Source organism: Seriola aureovittata, chromosome 22 (assembly GCF_021018895.1).
Source record: "Seriola aureovittata isolate HTS-2021-v1 ecotype China chromosome 22, ASM2101889v1, whole genome shotgun sequence".
In the NCBI taxonomy this organism is placed as follows: Eukaryota; Metazoa; Chordata; class Actinopteri; order Carangiformes; family Carangidae; genus Seriola; species Seriola aureovittata.
The window spans coordinates 15,937,329-15,954,166 of NC_079385.1; the positions used below are offsets into that span (position 1 = coordinate 15,937,329).

The following is a 16,838-nucleotide window of genomic DNA, read 5'->3' on the forward strand; positions in this document are numbered from 1 at the left end:
ATGTTTCTTTTTGGCATGTGAATATGTAGTCTGAAAAATGAGGTATGCTGACTTTTAACACTCGCCTCCTCCCACTGTCAATTAACTTTGACATTAGGGTACACTCATGTCTTTTCAGCTCTCTTTCTGACAGCATCCATCCAGAACATTCCACAAGGGGAACAAATTGTTCAGATGGGTGTGGTGTCGGGTGAAATAACTGTTTAATGTTATGGTAAACTTTGTATTGTTTTCTCAGTAGGGGGAAATAGGAGACCTTCATGTTCCCTCATGAGGGTGGAAGGCCAGTTAAGCCTGGTGCAGAGACAGGACGCAGCAGGGGTGTGTCACATGGACCCGGCTTATTCACCGAGAGACAAACCAAAACCCTCGGGAGCCCACATACCTTTGGATCCTGTATCTTCTCAGTGCTCTGCTTTCAATCTCATGCAAACATATGAGTCATGCACTGCACTGCTGCAGCATTGTAAACCAACATTAAAGTTGCCAGATGGTGCACCTGCTCTGTCAGGGAGAATGAGGGGCTGCTCTGAACAATTGTCAAGGTTTCTCTGAGTCATTCAATGCATGCGCTGGGACCAGGAGTTTACAGAATCGGTGCCAGCTCATAACCTTCGTATGAGGTCTTTGTCGAGTGAGGCTGCTACTAGTGTTGAGTCCAAATTAATTCCCACAGTGGCATCTTGTCAACTTTTTTGGCAGCGTAGCCTTGTAAATCTTCCAAATTAGATGTCACGAACAACAATTCATGAAAACAGAAAACAAAAGCTGGAGCACAACTGTTTTTTTTTTTTCGTGTCTGTGATGAAGAAATCCTCTGGACCACATGTGGTTCGTTAGTCATGAGTTTATGTGCATTCCTCATTGCTGAGATCACCCCCACCACTCCCGAGATGGACGAGTGTCAAAAGTGTGCGTGGACGACATTACTCTGGCATGGTCGTGCATCTTGTTGTGGATTTGGGGTGTAGATTTATGCGTTCTGTTTATGCTGAAGGGTAGAATGCAGAGAACAGAGTAATAAACCAGGCTGTTTAAGGGCATGGGATCTGTTTTGTCCTTCTTGCTGCTGTCCTCACTGCAGGTGGAGAAGCAGAAAGAAAACTGAAGAAAGGGACAAAGAGACGGAGGGAGCAGGGTTGGAGCATTGACAGTTGGTGGGTTTTCTATTATGTATGCGCGCAGGTGGGTCTTACACCGCCCCGTGGCCCTCACAGCAGTCCCCAGTGCCCTGCCTTTGACTTTGAGCTTCGACCCATGGTGCCCTATTGGTTGGAGGGCAGACCAGCGCTGATACAATCCACCCTGATCCATGCGATGGACAGTGGGGTTGGCCGAAAGGGCAAGGCGGCGACTGGAAGACTGAGACTTTCTCTCTCTCTCTCTTTGATGTAGGTTATTTGTGTGAAGTGGTCAAGCGGAAGCAGCACAAAAGCCTTTTGTTGGGCCAAGAAATGACAGGAGTCATTCAATATTAAACAGCAGGTTGCTTTCTTTGCTGCAGAAGGGGTCGTATTGGCAGAAAACCCCTCACATTTTGGCAGATGGGCTGTAAAGCAAATTAATGAGAAAGAGCGTGTAGATCAAAGTTTTGCTCAAAAGATTAGTTGATTTAATGACCCAAAGAGAATAAATCGACAACTATTTTAATAATTGATTGTTTAAAGGGAGACGCCTGCATTTCCTTTCCTGCACTTTCATAAAGTTTAGGGACTTGTGAGAGAGAGGGAAAAAAAACCCAAGCAGGTCAGAATTTAAGATGAACAGGCTGAAATATCTTTACTTTTAGACTCTTATAAAGTCCAAAAACACTCGCCCCCCCCCCGAAATCTGAAGTCTTAGCTTCAGTCCAAGATAACCCTAATGGCAAGGGAGTTTTCTCAGACTTTAGAGACCCTAACACTAACCTTTGTTCCAGTTTACTGTTGTAAAATGAGTGAATTCTTTGTTTTCAGACTCTCAAATGTCAGCCTTTCTTTGATTAAGATCATTGTAAATAAATATCACTGGGTGACATAAGCAATGTCCCCCCAAAGTCCAGTAGTAGCTGTTCTGGAGCTTTTATTCACAAAAAAATAATGTTGTTTTGTGTTTAACTGTTGGTCAGACAAAAAAAATGCAGTTGTTTTTTTCAATAATTTTTATGGACTACATTATAAAATGATAAATCAAGAATAAAATAAATAAGCAACAGATACAGGCTTAAATCAGCGTCCAATCTGCAGAGGTGGTCTGGTGTTGTAACAGTTGGCCTAATAAACGCACATTAATCTTTCAAACATGTACGCAATGTCAGCCGATCCTTGACTGATATCCTATTTGGAGTTTCAAAATTAAATTAAATTAAATTAAATACAGCCTTTGTTTCAAGACAACAGATTGCACTTTTTGTTTGTGCTGTCTCCACAACAGCCTTGAAGAAAAGGATATCTGAAGAAACTACAAGCTGTGATCATTGTGGCAGGTAATTCAGCACTCTGTAAACCGCAAGAGAATCGATTGTTCACAGGAACACACACTGGGGTAATAACCCAGAGAGGCAACAAGCTGCCGAGTCCCGCAGAGTTAAAAAAGAACATCCTCTCTTATGCGACTGTGGTGAGAAGCCAAGTAGAAATAGAAAGAAATGCGGGCAACAGGACGGGACCTGTTATTGTGGCCCTGTTTGTATGGCAGCAATTAAAGCGCAGGGGAGATTGCAGTGCTGGAGGAGAGGCAACAACCACAAGGAAGCTTTCCTCAGGTTTTCAGACTTTCTGTCAGACTTGGCCTCCACAATTGTTTGCATGATCAGATAACCGAGTTTTACAGCCATTCTTCCAGCAGTAAACAATGCCACCATGGTTCTGGTTTGACATGTCCATACAAGGAGCTGTTTGTTGCAATGCAGCATTGTAAAAATTTGAGTTTCACAGTGGCTGGAAACTATGCAGGATCTTTATGAGAGAGGCGACTGTAGTTTTGGACTGCCCGGATCTGAGGTTTTCAGAGCTGATGCCAGCTGACCGAGCTGGTATTACTTGAATGGCCTAAGCGTCTTCTTGCAATTTGATGAGAGATAGCAAGATGTGGCAGAACATGAAGGGAAACAGTGCGGCATGATTGGTTTATTCTGAAATGGAATGTGGTGGCAGAAAAGTGCTTAACACTAAAAAACACATCTGTAGTTTGTAAGATTCCCCCTACTGTTTGCCAAATGAGGGAGCTGCCTCATGAAAATCCTCATCTGCAGAGACTTTTCTGTAAACACAACATGAAAAACAGCACAGAGCAACAACATGGGATTATTTTGTCAGAACATGAGTTCAGCCGTCGTGAAGCAGGGATGAACGGCTTCAATGAAATTGACTGGGAGTCTGGAGTGTTGGGTTTTTTGATTAACACCAGTGTCTGAACACAAGCCAAAAGGTCCCTGCACCTAATTAACACTTGAGGGTCAGACAGTGGGGCCAATTACAAACCAACCTTAGTGTCTCCCATGCAAATCAGCCCTCATCAACTGCTTTCTACCTGAAAGGCCAGCATGAATAAATTAACTCCATGCTAATGAGTCTGGCTTTCTATTCATCTCAAGGAGAACCTGTTCTGCGGTTGTCAGGGGCAGCTGGTGGGAGGACCCCAATCACCCGTCTTGATAAATATTGAAGCAGGGGCTTATACCGCCCCCTTGCAATTCATGTCTCCTCACAAGATGGAGTAGGTTTCATCACGGAGGCCTGACTTCAAACCCGCTGCCAAATACCATTCTTCTTTGTCCGGACAATGCTAAGAGCTCTTGGGTTCAGTTCTAGATGGCTGCACTTACCTAATACAGTGCTGGCCCACTTATACATACTGCGCCAGTAAAAGACTTTATCCTGGCAACTGACAGGCCCCTCTTCAGATAAAAAATGACTGTTGGCCGAACCGGACGGTCATCCATCCTCCTGGGGGACTCAGCCCAATGGTATACAGTAATGACTGGTGGCGTATAAATATGGCAGAGGGGAAGTTAAGGTGTCATTTCAGTGGGAGCAGACCACCCAGGACGTCCTGCACTGGCTGACAGAGTCGTCCGATTGTCTGTCCAACAGACATACTCCACATTCCCAGGCAAGGCTGCACTCAGCACTCAAAATGCAAACAGCATGCACAAAGTCACTGTACTGCAACTACTTGTCATGGACAGATGCCAGCACTGGCTCAGATAGGGAAGGCTTTATATAAACCGTGTCTCATTAATTTCCCAATTGTTGTCTGTCACCAATTATCTATATCCAGACTTTCGTAATAGGAATCATATGACTGCACAGAACGCCGGCGCGTTTATGTATGCCTTCTCTCACACCAGTTTACTGAAGCAGACGACGTATCTAAATATGACGTGTGAGCCAGGAGTGTATTTGCTCCCTTGGCTATGCGCATGTGTTTGTGCAGAGTGATGTTATCCAGCACCAATGTCAACTGCCGGTTTCAGTGCACGGCTGACCGGCTATGGTGTTGGGTAATATTCCCCGTTGGAGCTGAAACTCGAGATGACAACCTGTCCATCATGCTGCCCCGCCAACCAGCTAGTTTGCGTTCCCAATGCCCCAATTAGCACCTGGCCTCCCCTTCACATGTCACCGGCAGTCGATCTTTGGCACAGAACCAACCCGTCAGCCACGCTGCCTTTTAGTCGACCTCTCACCTGCTCACACCAGGAGCCTCCAGTTAAGACAGTAAATCTGTGATTTTACTGACACTGAGGCTCTTGCAGCGACTCTCAGAGCGAGGGGAGGCTTGCAGGAGATATGGGTCAGAGGCTTCTCAGAGTTGATGTGTTTACTAGTCATGGAGGACAGCCAAAGCAAAAAAGAAAAAGCTCAACCAGGTGGGACTTGTCTTCTCTGCCATCCTCAAGGCTGAACCTGAGTGGACGCTCTGTGACACGATGTCCCTGAGGTCACGGGGAGGTGTTGAGTGAAGGTAGAGATTCGCTGTCAGGGCAACAATGACAGATGCACCTGTTGAAACTTTTGCAGTTGGCTGCAGACCTCAGGAAAAAGGCTGTTTATGTACTCCTTTGATCCAGATGCTTAAAGAAAATCCATTCATGTCATAAAATGTTTCCAGTAACGGAAAATGAATCTGTTTTATTGATAGCAAATGCCTTTTTTTTTTTTACCTCTGTAATGTTAAGCCCTGCTCGGCTGATGGAAGAACTCCAATATGAGAGTAGTTTTTGAACAGTTCAATACCTGAAGCTTACAACAGCTACACAAGCTACATGATAACTTACATAAATAGTGTCATAAAAATAGACTACTGATTTGTGATAGCGCCAACCTCCAACCCAAGGATTTTCCAGTTGACCTTGGCTATCCTTGAAGAGATTCCATCTTTGTCCATATTGATGGTCATTGATTACCTTTCAACATGTTGCGGGGGAAGAATAATAAAACATTCATCAGGGGTAGCAAGGTCAGCCACAGGAATGGCTAAACACAGAGACAGACGGAGAAAGGCGGGCTGACAGAGGAGCTGTCAAACATCTCACACTCCATCAGCCCCAAGGCGGTGCAAGCTGGAGCTCATCGCATTCGCTTACCCTCCTGCAGAAAGTGCCCATGCTGCAACTCAGGTAATTAGATGGACATCTTAGGACATGAGTCTGGGGAGAATGCAGCCACACACTGACAAATAGCTCTCTTCACGCTATCTATACAGCATTATTCAGGTTCAGAACACACACAGACACACACACACAGGCACCACTAAACTATAGCTATTTGTAGCGTGTCTCTGTATGCCTTCGCCGACAGCTTTGACAGGACCTATGCTTTGCCTTGCCAAGAATTCCCCATAATCACAGAGCATCACTGATTTTTTACTTCACAGGCTCTATTTTGTTTACCACTGGAAAGTGGAGATGCTAATGTGCAGGTCTAATGTAAGACAGAGGCAGGAAGATGTCTCAAGTTAGACAAGATTTAACCTCAAGGCACAAAGGAAGTACTCCAGGTCTGCTTCTGGCTTCTTGACATATTGATCTTTAACTCTTTGCCCTCGTGTTGACCCCAAAAGACCACTGCATACCATTACCCATACAAGTCTGTTGTCTGCATTGCAGGATACATTAAAATACATTTCTCTAAAATCCTTCAAAGGGACAAGAAATGTGATATGATTCATTATAAGCAGTTGTGCATCAAATTATTCTTTCTTCCACTCATATTAGATTTAATGACATTACCTTACTAGAGATTCATGTAATATTGGCAAGACTTCGTTGGATTGACAGATCGCTACAAGGAATTCAGAAAATGTATTTTTCAGATTTAAATTAGTCACGGTTGCCTTGAGATTAAAGTATTTGAGGTATCTACTTAGCAAAACAGCTTGGAGATTTTGCAGGTTACAAATCTGGAAAAAGGCGTAGTTTTAACAATGATTCAGCAGAAAGGTTTGCAACCGAAATGCAGTAAATTCAAGGAATGCACCTTGAGGCACTCACCACGAGCAAACACACACTCTTTCTCAGACATACTGGCATACACACACTCCTGAAAACCCTCACTGCCAAGTAAACATCCTTAAAAGACTGACATCCACCTACAGCGTATAAACAGTATCACTCCCATATGAATAATAGGGTGGGGTGGGGGGGGGTGGAGGTAGTAATGAGGCATGATAAAAGAGAGTAGGGATTCGGTGTATCCGCTCTCTGAAGCCTGGTAGCTGATCCCGATTCCTGCGAGCGAAGCCCATGTGGCTCGTACCAATGTGAGGGAGTGCTCATTAAACTACACACATCATCTTAATCAATCTCTCCTATGTCCTGACTAGGCTCTCAGCCAAACGTGTGTGTGCAAAAATCAACATTATCCACACAAGAGCAGGTGAAGGCCTTTCAAATAAACATCTTTCAGGATTTCACATACATACTGTATATATTTCAAAGTTTATACTGTATTGGTTACTGGAGGTTCGCCAGAGCAGGGTGAGACCGCTGATGAGGTTAAATGATCCTGATCATGAACACCCAACTGCCAACTGAAGGGATAAATGAGGCTGAATCGTTGATCCCACCATCTTGGGAATGGCATTTTGGCAACAGCAGGACCAACCTCAGATACAGTAGCAGAACCAATATGCAGCTAATTCAATATGCTGTGCTTTCTGAAAAACACCCTTCTCCCAGTTTACAGCTACAAAATCAGTGTGTGGCTGTTACCGTCATTGCAGGAGGTAGCGTGGTCGTGTTAATACTACACAATAATAGAACAGCTACTTAAACAGTATCTTATTCGCTCCGCTAATGCAGTATGTTGTCTGAGCAAGCATTACATGTATTCAAAAATCTGGAAGCTGTTAGACAATGTCTAAAATTAACAGCAGTGCTATGTTAATCCTGTCTGTCATCTCAACACCTCACAGACAGCCATAACTCACTATTATTGCTATTTAGCTATTTAGCTAAAGCTTTTAAGCTGCGGATCCATACTAGGGTTGGGCATTGATATATCAGTCTTTCAGTACCAATACATTTTCCAAAACCCATACTATAAGGAATATAAACTTTTTTTCATCCCCATTATTTTACGGCAGGCAGCTCTACAAGAACTTTGCCTAAAACTAATGGTCTGAAATTGGTCAACTTTTTCATTAACATCAGTGAATATTTAACCCAAGACAAAACTACAAATTTCACGAAAAACTTTATTAACAGCCTTCGGTAGTTAATAAGACAGACACATTTTGGATGCAACCAAACAAGTTAAATTTGCAGCCGCCATAGTTCTGAAAGATTGTTTAAAATTAGTACCTGACAAAATGGCTGCTAAGTGTCCTAAATGTGAAGAGATGGTAATGATGCATTTGGACTAGAGCTGCCACTTTTACTCAAAATTTGAAGTCCATATTCCAGCTGACCGATTGCATGTGCTACGGCTATTGTCGCACTCTTTGCTAACGCGCCATGGAGGAAACTAGCGAGCCGCAGAACAGAACGAAACCAAATCATCAACAAAGTAATGAGTGATAGCATTTTATATTTGACACTATAGAAAGTAAAATCATTGGATAAAAGGTAAAGCTGTTTACTGACTTCATGAAATACACTTCACACTTTACAGTAACGTTAGCTTGTCACTCAAGAGAAGCAGGAGGCATCATCCCTACAATGTAGTTTAGGATTAGTTCAAGTGGATTATCTGCATCTGAACTAACTGAAATGATTCATCAGTTCATTCAAATTCATTTCATTCATTTTTTTTTTAAAGAAAAATTCATGTTACAGCCCCAAAGCTGAAGGGCTGTTCAATGTTCAAAACAAGCCAGGCTGTGCTGTAATTTCATTGTAATAAAATAAAAAAAAAAACAATATGTCAACCATAATTTTTAATTGTGTTACGATGAGACCACATCTGTTATACCAACTACATCAGTCTAGACTTTCAAGACTGTTTTCCACAGAAGTGTGGGCAATAAACTTTTTAGTTTCTGAAAAGCCGGACAAAATATTTGAAATTTATCTGACAGTTCATTTCTGAAAAAAAAAACCCATTTGTGTTCACAATTGCATACTACTTGTGCTCTGTATACTCAGCCTCCCTCTTAGCAGCAAATGCATCAAACATGCCATGAAACTGGCCAAAATAAATGTTGAGTTGTCATTATCTTCTATCACACTGGGTATCCCTACATAGTTTTGCTGTGAGGAAGGGGGCCTGAGTTTATTATCCGAGGCACGGAAGAGAAAGGCACTGCTGGAGAGTTTATTATTTGGGTTAGTTGCATTTTTCACTGTTTATTATGCGGTTTTAATTGTGGCCTGGCTGCGTTCGCCTCGAGAACACGAGAGTAAGCAGAGTGAGGGAGAGAGGAATGTCAGAGACAGCAACTTCTCTGCAGGACGGGGGGCTACACTGGGAGTCCCATGAACCTGCCTTACCCCCGGATTGGATTTCAGCTGTGACACAAGAAGGAAAAGGTGGAGGATATTCAAGCGTCCTGATCTATGTACAACACAAGCGTCTCACTCGCTAGTTTATTTTCTTGGTTTAGTTAATTCCAGCTCATAATAATTAACAGGTTTTCACATCTGGTGGCAGAAGAATCCAGACTCAAGGACTAACCTTTTGGCCACCCAGCAGGTGCCAAAACACCTGCGCGTTCTTCCCCCTCTGGGACGCCACTCTTCCAGCCTTCTTCCATGACTCTTCATTTGTCTTTCTAGCTGCTTTGGATGGAGCCCAAACTCCCTGAATTCTTCCCCTGGTGAACAACAGTGTTTATAGGAGAAACGAGCCTCCGCCTTAGGCCTTAAGAGTCTCCTTACATCTGGTGCTCACCCATGCCGAACTCTCTCCTGCAGCCAGAGGGAGTTATGATCCTCATCCTCCTCAGTTCAAAAATGATTTCTAACTCAAAAAATAAAGGTGCATCTGCTCATAGCTCCCTGAAGTTTTAATATCAAGTGCTAAATCAAAGCTGGAATGTAAATTCACACCTGAAGCTGGCTGTTTAGCTTTCGAATAAACTTCGTTCCACTTCAAAACTCGTCGTCTTTATTCTTATTTACTCATAAATTCACCTAAATGCAACTCAAGGTATTTACAGCACATTAAAACACACACATTTACCTCATCATACAGACAAACTCTCATTAAGAATAAAGTCCAGAGTTTGTTAAAGAATTAGTGGCCAGCATTCAAACTCTCCTTTTATGGTCCTCCCTGAGGCCGTACACGCTTACAGTAAGTAACACAAATCAAATCTAATCCACACTCAGAAAGGGAATGGAGCGTTCCAGGATTACAGGGATTGGCTCATTTTCAGCACGGCCACCTTTGACCTTATAAGATGGCTATTTGGAAACACTGAGGAGCGAGAAGTGAGTGAATAATGTGACTGGAGTGGTCAAAACCAAAGATAGTGATGGTGGGTTGGGTTTTCCTTGTGTCCAGTCATTCGTTTTGGCCTCTTTCTTTTCCTGAGCTGTCATATTTAACAACTCACACAGTGTGCAGAGCATAAACAGACTGCCTCATGACAGCAGGCTGGTTCAGAAATATGGAATGAAACAATAATCAAAGAAAGAGAAAGAAAGACAGAAGAGAAATGACACCGAGGCAAAGAGGGAAAGAATGAGCCCAAACTGGGAGAATACGTGGCACAAGTACGGCAAATTTAGTCACAGCCTGAGAATGAAAGAAAAAAAGAAAACAACAAAAGTACAGCTGCTTCAGCCTCATGTTGTAAGACTTCTCTAACTGTCTGAATGGAGAAACCTTACTGATGGACAGCCTCAGCTGCTCTGTAGCTGCCTAATCCACAGTGAGAGGTAGTGAAAGGTGATCAAACGTCTCCGTCAGCCCCTGCACACTATCCAGCCACTGCAAAAAGGTTACAGCTCCGCTCACACTGCATGGGGCATAAGTGATCAACCAGCTCATCCACATTGACTCAGGCAAGCATGCACACACACACACACTTAACCATGACTACTACTTTCCTAACCCTAACTTCAACCTAAACCTAACTTTATCCTAACTTTAAAACTTGTAACTACTTGAATTTAATTATTTATGTTATGGCAACTTGCTTTTTGTCCCCATAAGTAAGACAAGTCCTCATAATGTGACTGTGTAATTAAGGTCCCCACAACATGAGTAATACCTGGACCACACATACACACACAAACACACACACACACACACACAGACACACACACACACACACACACACACGCTCAACCCAATACACACATTTCAAGGGAACATCAAAAATTCATAAAATAATCTATGTCAAAGAAATTAAATAAAACAAGAGAATCAAAACCAGAGGCAGCAACAATACCCACAGGCCTTCACTACAGAGTAGTGTGATTAAAGTTTAACTAAGAACAGATTCAGGGTAGTTCTGACAAGCAGTGCCACCTCCTGCAGAGCTTTGACTTTTTGCTTACACACAGCAGGGCAATAGATGGACAAGGATTGTCCAAGAACAGAGCTTCAAGGCCTGAGGTTCAAACTGTCAAAGATGGATCTGATCCAAAAAAACAGCATAATTGCATAAGATCTGTAAAGTCTAGGTAAGCCGTATTCTATTCCATAATGATGTAGCCCCTGGCTAGCCTTGATTATCAACCATTTGTTTAGCATTAACGCACTAAACACATGGCATCAGTGCAACATCTTTACATCTGCAGCAAAACACAACAAGTGGACAAAGGCCAAATTGATGTTTTACATTTGTTTCGGGGGGGAAGCATGTTTTTTTATTTCTTCTTACCTTCGAAGGAAAGGAAGACTCTTGGCAGAGGCTGTGGGAGGCTGGAGGCCCCGGCGGAGAGGAGAGAGAGAGCCAGGAGGGAAAGTGCCACAGCTGACACCAGAGGTGGCCTGGCCAACCCCTCCGGCCTGCCCATGACTGCACCGCTCAGGAACTAAAACCAGTCACCGCTGCCTGTTGGAGGGAGTTGGAGAGAAAAATCAGAGGTTTTGAGTTTAACTTTCCCTCAGTCTTGTAAGTCATACCATTGGAAGTTGCCTATTCTCCCATTCCCTTCCAATCCCTGTTAAATCTTCAGTGTTTTCCAAACAAACTTCCATTTCTGCTAATGTAAAACACATCAGTGCTTGTGTACCAGAAGAGCTTCTGTAAAAGAAATCTACCCAAAACACCTCAAAGGAAGTCTGGGTTAAAAACTGAGAGTAAAGTTTTTTTCTTTTGCTAGATGACACGGCCAGTTCTACATGTTGAAATATCAGTATATAATCATTTATAGCAATATTAATTGAATTTTTGGCAGAGGAACAAGCTATAAACACATTGCCAATGACTTATCACCACATTATAAAACCTGACATGACTTAACAGTTGCTTATCTACACATACGACACATACAGAGCAACATTATCATTCATTCAGAGTAATGTTTCTTGACGCCTGGTGAATAAAAGTCAAATAGTCGCTCTCCTTTTAGCTCTGGTTTGGTCTTTATTATTTCCTGAAGGAAATATCTGACTCTTTAGCGGCTAAATGCTCCACTATGTTCACCAGTGCTCGCCACGAGGCCTGCTTACTGTTTGGTGTTGGGCAGATTTAGCATATAGTGAGTTTATGAGCGCTAAAAACAGCTATTTGCAATTTTGCATTGTTAAAGCAGTGCAATGCTAAATTGGTGGAATTAGCATGTTGGAATTTGCTCATTAGCACTAAACTCAAAGTGTAGCTGAGGCAGATGGGTTTTAGACCAAATACTTTCATAAGTACAGCAATGGATAAATAAAAATTCTGACCTGATGATCATAAAAAAAAAGGTTATAAAGTGTTCATCACTTTATAATCTTTTTTTTATGATCATCCAAAGCAGCCAAAGTAAAGGCAAAACAAGGAGCTGAAAGATGCTAAAAAGCTCAGTAGCGCTCGGGTTCGGGTGATACAAGTGGTATACATACAGACAATATATGTATTATATACTGTATATATTATGTATATAGACACAACTGTCACTTAGCCCAGTTAAAGCCCCCCAGTGGTGGTATCAGCAAAGACACTATGGCAGACATCACTACACGCAAGGACATGAAAGTGGTGAAAGTGACAAATAGGCTCATTCAAGATTGTGTCATTTTTCTACAACGAAAAAGACTAACTTTAAAAGATGCTATAATGTCTTACAAATTATACACGTAGTGGCTTTAATATTGATTCTATTCAGTAAATCGCTGAAACCAGTGCTCACTGGGACTCAGCAGTTTCAAGTTAATGACAGTGTCTTTGATATTTACTCCACTGATATGAGGGTCATGAACTTTGCTTGAGGACAGAAATAACACACAGAAAACAACACATGACTGATATTTGTAGTCACACCATCAGTCTGACAAGTCCAGAGATGCTGAGGTATAAAGTAAAGCGTTGCCCAAACTGCCCTGAATGAAGACCCAGATGAGAGCACAACATGTCAGTTAAATCCCATCACTTGTTATATCTTTGCAGATGTACCTCACCCTCTCTTAAATATGGATGAGTTAAATCTTCACAAAAGAGCTGCCGGAGAAATGCTCCCCTCTGCCTCCTCTTGTTCCTTTTCCGTAACAGGACAAGAGAAGCTCAATTATTGATCGAGGCAGGTACTGTACTGCCTGCGGGGCGCGAACTCCTGCAGTGCAAAACTCCACTGCTGGAGAGAGACTCGGCTGTTTTAACCACCCAAACTGGCTGTTACTCTACCTGAGTTGCACAAATTCACATTGCACTAGAGATATATATATATAAAAAAAGACCCTTTTAAATGCAAAAAGAAAACATTGCTTTTACAAGAGGTTGGATCCCCTGCTCTCATGGCTTATGGATGTGCGATGAAAAATTGATGGACCACAGATAAGAAAGCTGCGTGATTGCTATGAAAATTTCAGTTTGGGGTGTAGTGTACAAATAGGTTGAGATATGGGTGTGTGTGGTGGAGTGAAGCATGACTGATATACAGCTGAGTTGAAATTCTACTGTTCAGGTGTAAGAAGAAGAACATATGGAGGACTGCAGAGGAACGGGATCTCTGTGGGGGGAGAAATAAAAACAGCATGGGGTTTTAAGCAGACGGCCCCGGCCGCTGTACTGCAGCCCCTCTGCCGATGCATCATCCACACACACACACACACACACACACACACACACACACACACACACACACACACACACACACACACACACACACACACACACCCTCCCCCAGAACCTCCCTCAGCATGGGCGCCTGCCGCTTTAGCCCTGTCCCAAGGGTCAGCCCTTGTCCTGTTATCATCGTCTTATTTTTCTTTTCTTTTCTTTCTTTTATTGTTTCAGAATTTCGCTTTAATCTTCGCTTAACTAAGTCAAGCCTCACAGCAGTCAAGTCTTAAGTCCACATTTTCTTTGACACAAATTAGTTCCAGTGTAAAACGCTGAGGTCTGTGGAATATCAACAGAAAACAAGACCTCAAGAAATAAATATTACTTCCTTGATCTTCAGTTCCACATGCCACAGTTTGCATCCAATGCCACGGATCAGTGCCTTTCTTTTATCGTGAGGCAACAAGTAAGGGTGTGGAGCTTTGGGAAGTTGACTGACCGTAATGCGTGTCACATTATTTCACTTTAACCACAGTCTTTCACTACACTTAACCAAATGTGTTTGTTGACTAGTCTTAACCACAATTTATACCTCTAGTTTAATTGGCATTACCACTATATTTCCCCTAACCTAAACCAGGCTGTAGCGGTCGTGCAAATATTGTAGAAAGCAAGGATTTTAAAAGCATTACAATTGGACATTTAAGAAAAATGAATTGAATGTAATCCTAGGATTAGCAGAATTCTCCCATTTCGACATTCTGATAAAATTTGAATAATTTAAATGACTCAGCCCCTTGAAACTGTTGACCATCCCCTCCCTGCATGCTCAGAGTGATCTCCCAGGGAGAGGCTCTGGCATGGAAATGTTGGTCTCACAGCTGCTGAACTCATCGCGAGGGCAGTTAGTCACCTTGAGCACCTTATGACATCCCACCAGATCAGGTTTAGACACTTCCACCTCCATTTCTTTGATGATCGCCGCACTAAAGTCATGAATGTGCTCACCACCTCTCTCTCTCTCTCTCTCTCTCATGATCTCACTCACTATAGTTCTCCTCTGGATTAATGGGTCTCCCCAGTAGAAAGGTGCTTTACAGTTTGTAGCCACGAACAAAAAATAATAAATACTTCAATTAATTTCGTCGAGCTCTTCAAAGTCCAGAAATTCCAGCCCTGAGTCTGCCAGGAATCTCTGCGACGGCAATTAAATGCCTCTCCACAAAAGGAGGTCAGCCTGAGCGAGTGGAGAGTTATATTTCCAGTGGGGTGTAATGATAATTGTGTTTATTGTGCATTCCTTGGCTGACAGCCTAATGAGTTTTCCATCTCACTTTTTCAGAGGAACTGCTCAAAAACTAATATTGATAAAAGAAGAAAACTCCATAAAGCAAATCATTGTTTTTTTCCTTTCATTTTTCAACTGGGTCTGTGATTGATTATCTCCCATCTGCTCCTGTTAATGCTTTAAACACAATTTAGCTACAGGAAATTGAGGGAGAAAGTCCTTCTATTTGGATTTAGGTTTGATTGATTAAATTATTAAGTATTTAGGTCTAATTCTTCCTTGACTGGAGAACAAGAATTAGAAGACCAAAACGGTAAACAACTTGTTCTCTGCCCCAGCTCTAACAGGACGGTGTGTGTTCACACCACACCCTGTCATTCAGTTGTCAGTGGCTCCGTTACAGCCACACGTTCCTTCACTCACACGCCTAGCAAGTGTGTATTTCAAGTAACTTTAGACAGACTCATGAAACAACATGTGAATCTTGTGATTACAGCATTCAAACCCTGTGATGCTGGACAATCCTCTTAACATTATTTAGTGTTTTATAGTAAGAGGCAAAGGTTGGTTGAAGCTTAAAGGAAATAAGTTATGTAAAAATGTTAACCGAACCAAAAGCCATTCAAAACAATCACAACATTTTCACAAACACAAAGTTTTTATCAGCTTCAGCAGTGGCCAAAAAGTCATGACTCACATTCTGGAAATTTAGTGTATTTGAAATAGACACTACAACCAAAGCACATGAGGGAAATAAAGCATGACACAGTAGTCTAATGCAATATAACACAAGATTTTTAAGGAGAAGCAAGTAAACAGTTTACTTCAGCTATCCAAACCAATTCTCACTGGTGGGACTCTGCACCTGTTAGCCTCAAGCCTACCACCTCCTCCCTGCATCCTGCCTCAGTACAGTCCGGTACGACACAGCACAGCAGGTAAACCCTGCTTCTCATAGAGACTGGATTAAGATCAGCCCCCGGTCCTGGACTCACCTTTCAGGAGCTTGCTTCAGTGTTGGTCCCGCTTGAAGAAGCCAGGTACCACACCAGACCTGGGTCTTATTTATTCCCCTCTATAAAAACACCTTGTTTCCAGTCTCCTCCAGTGACACCAAAGAGGAAAAAACGCTGCTATTCCATCTAAGTGCTCACAGAGCAGGCTTGACTGAGGGAGAGAGAGAGAGAGAGAGAGAGTGAGCACAGGAGAGAGGAGAGGAGAGAGGGAGGAGAGCGAAAAGACAGAGAGGGCTGGTGTCCTATTACACACTCTCCAGTCAAGTCCCCCTTCTCCTCCCCCCTCCCCTCCCCTACATGATCGTCCTCTCTCCCTCCCTCTGTTAACTAGACAGCAAACAGATCACTTTAACATGTACAGCTCCAAACATAAGAGGTGGTGGACTCGTACCTCACACAGAGAGAGGGAGAGGGTGAAGCCTGAAAGGTCAAACACATTCAGGACCGAGGCTGGTTTTAATGTGTGGATGATTAAATAGCCACTCGAAAAATATCTAGTATATACTAGTTTTCATTCCATGATATGAATCAAATCAGACTATTTTCCATTAATTTCTTTTTTCATCTGCTAATTAAGTATAATGAATCAGCTTGTAAGTAATTGCTGTAGACAGGCTGCATTAAACTATGCAATGAAATTACAGCTCACATATTGAGTTTCAAGCTGGAAATGGTTAAAATAAGACCAAGAGTCTGCAGCAATGCTAGCTGCTCTGTATCCCTGCACTGTTTGAGCAAGCTAAATGCTAACATCAACATGGGGGGTGTACTACTGCATATGTGAAAAGGGTTTGGGGCTGAAGATGACTACAAGTGTGGTTGAGTCTGGGGTGTGGTCAGAAAGAAGTGAGTTCACCAGGCCTCTCGAGCCTGCTCCTCATCTTTGCTGCAGGATAGAGGCTGCATTAGCCGCTGCTAGCATAACAAAATCTCGAACTGAAATGTCAGTGGTC

General features: G+C 42.7%; 1 protein-coding gene across 1 annotated transcript in view; it reads right to left on the bottom strand.

Annotated features, from left to right (window-relative positions):
* Nucleotides 1-16,062, bottom strand: part of sema3c (sema domain, immunoglobulin domain (Ig), short basic domain, secreted, (semaphorin) 3C) — a 41,983-nt gene extending 25,921 nt beyond the window's left edge. The window contains exons 1-2 of the mRNA XM_056367628.1: nucleotides 15,865-16,062; nucleotides 11,257-11,430 (exon numbers count right to left, since the gene is read on the bottom strand). Of these exons, the coding sequence (XP_056223603.1) occupies nucleotides 11,257-11,392 (136 nt within the window). The 5' untranslated portion in view covers nucleotides 11,393-11,430; nucleotides 15,865-16,062. The remainder of the gene's footprint in view (nucleotides 1-11,256; nucleotides 11,431-15,864) is intronic.
* Nucleotides 16,063-16,838: the final 776 nt, after the last annotated feature.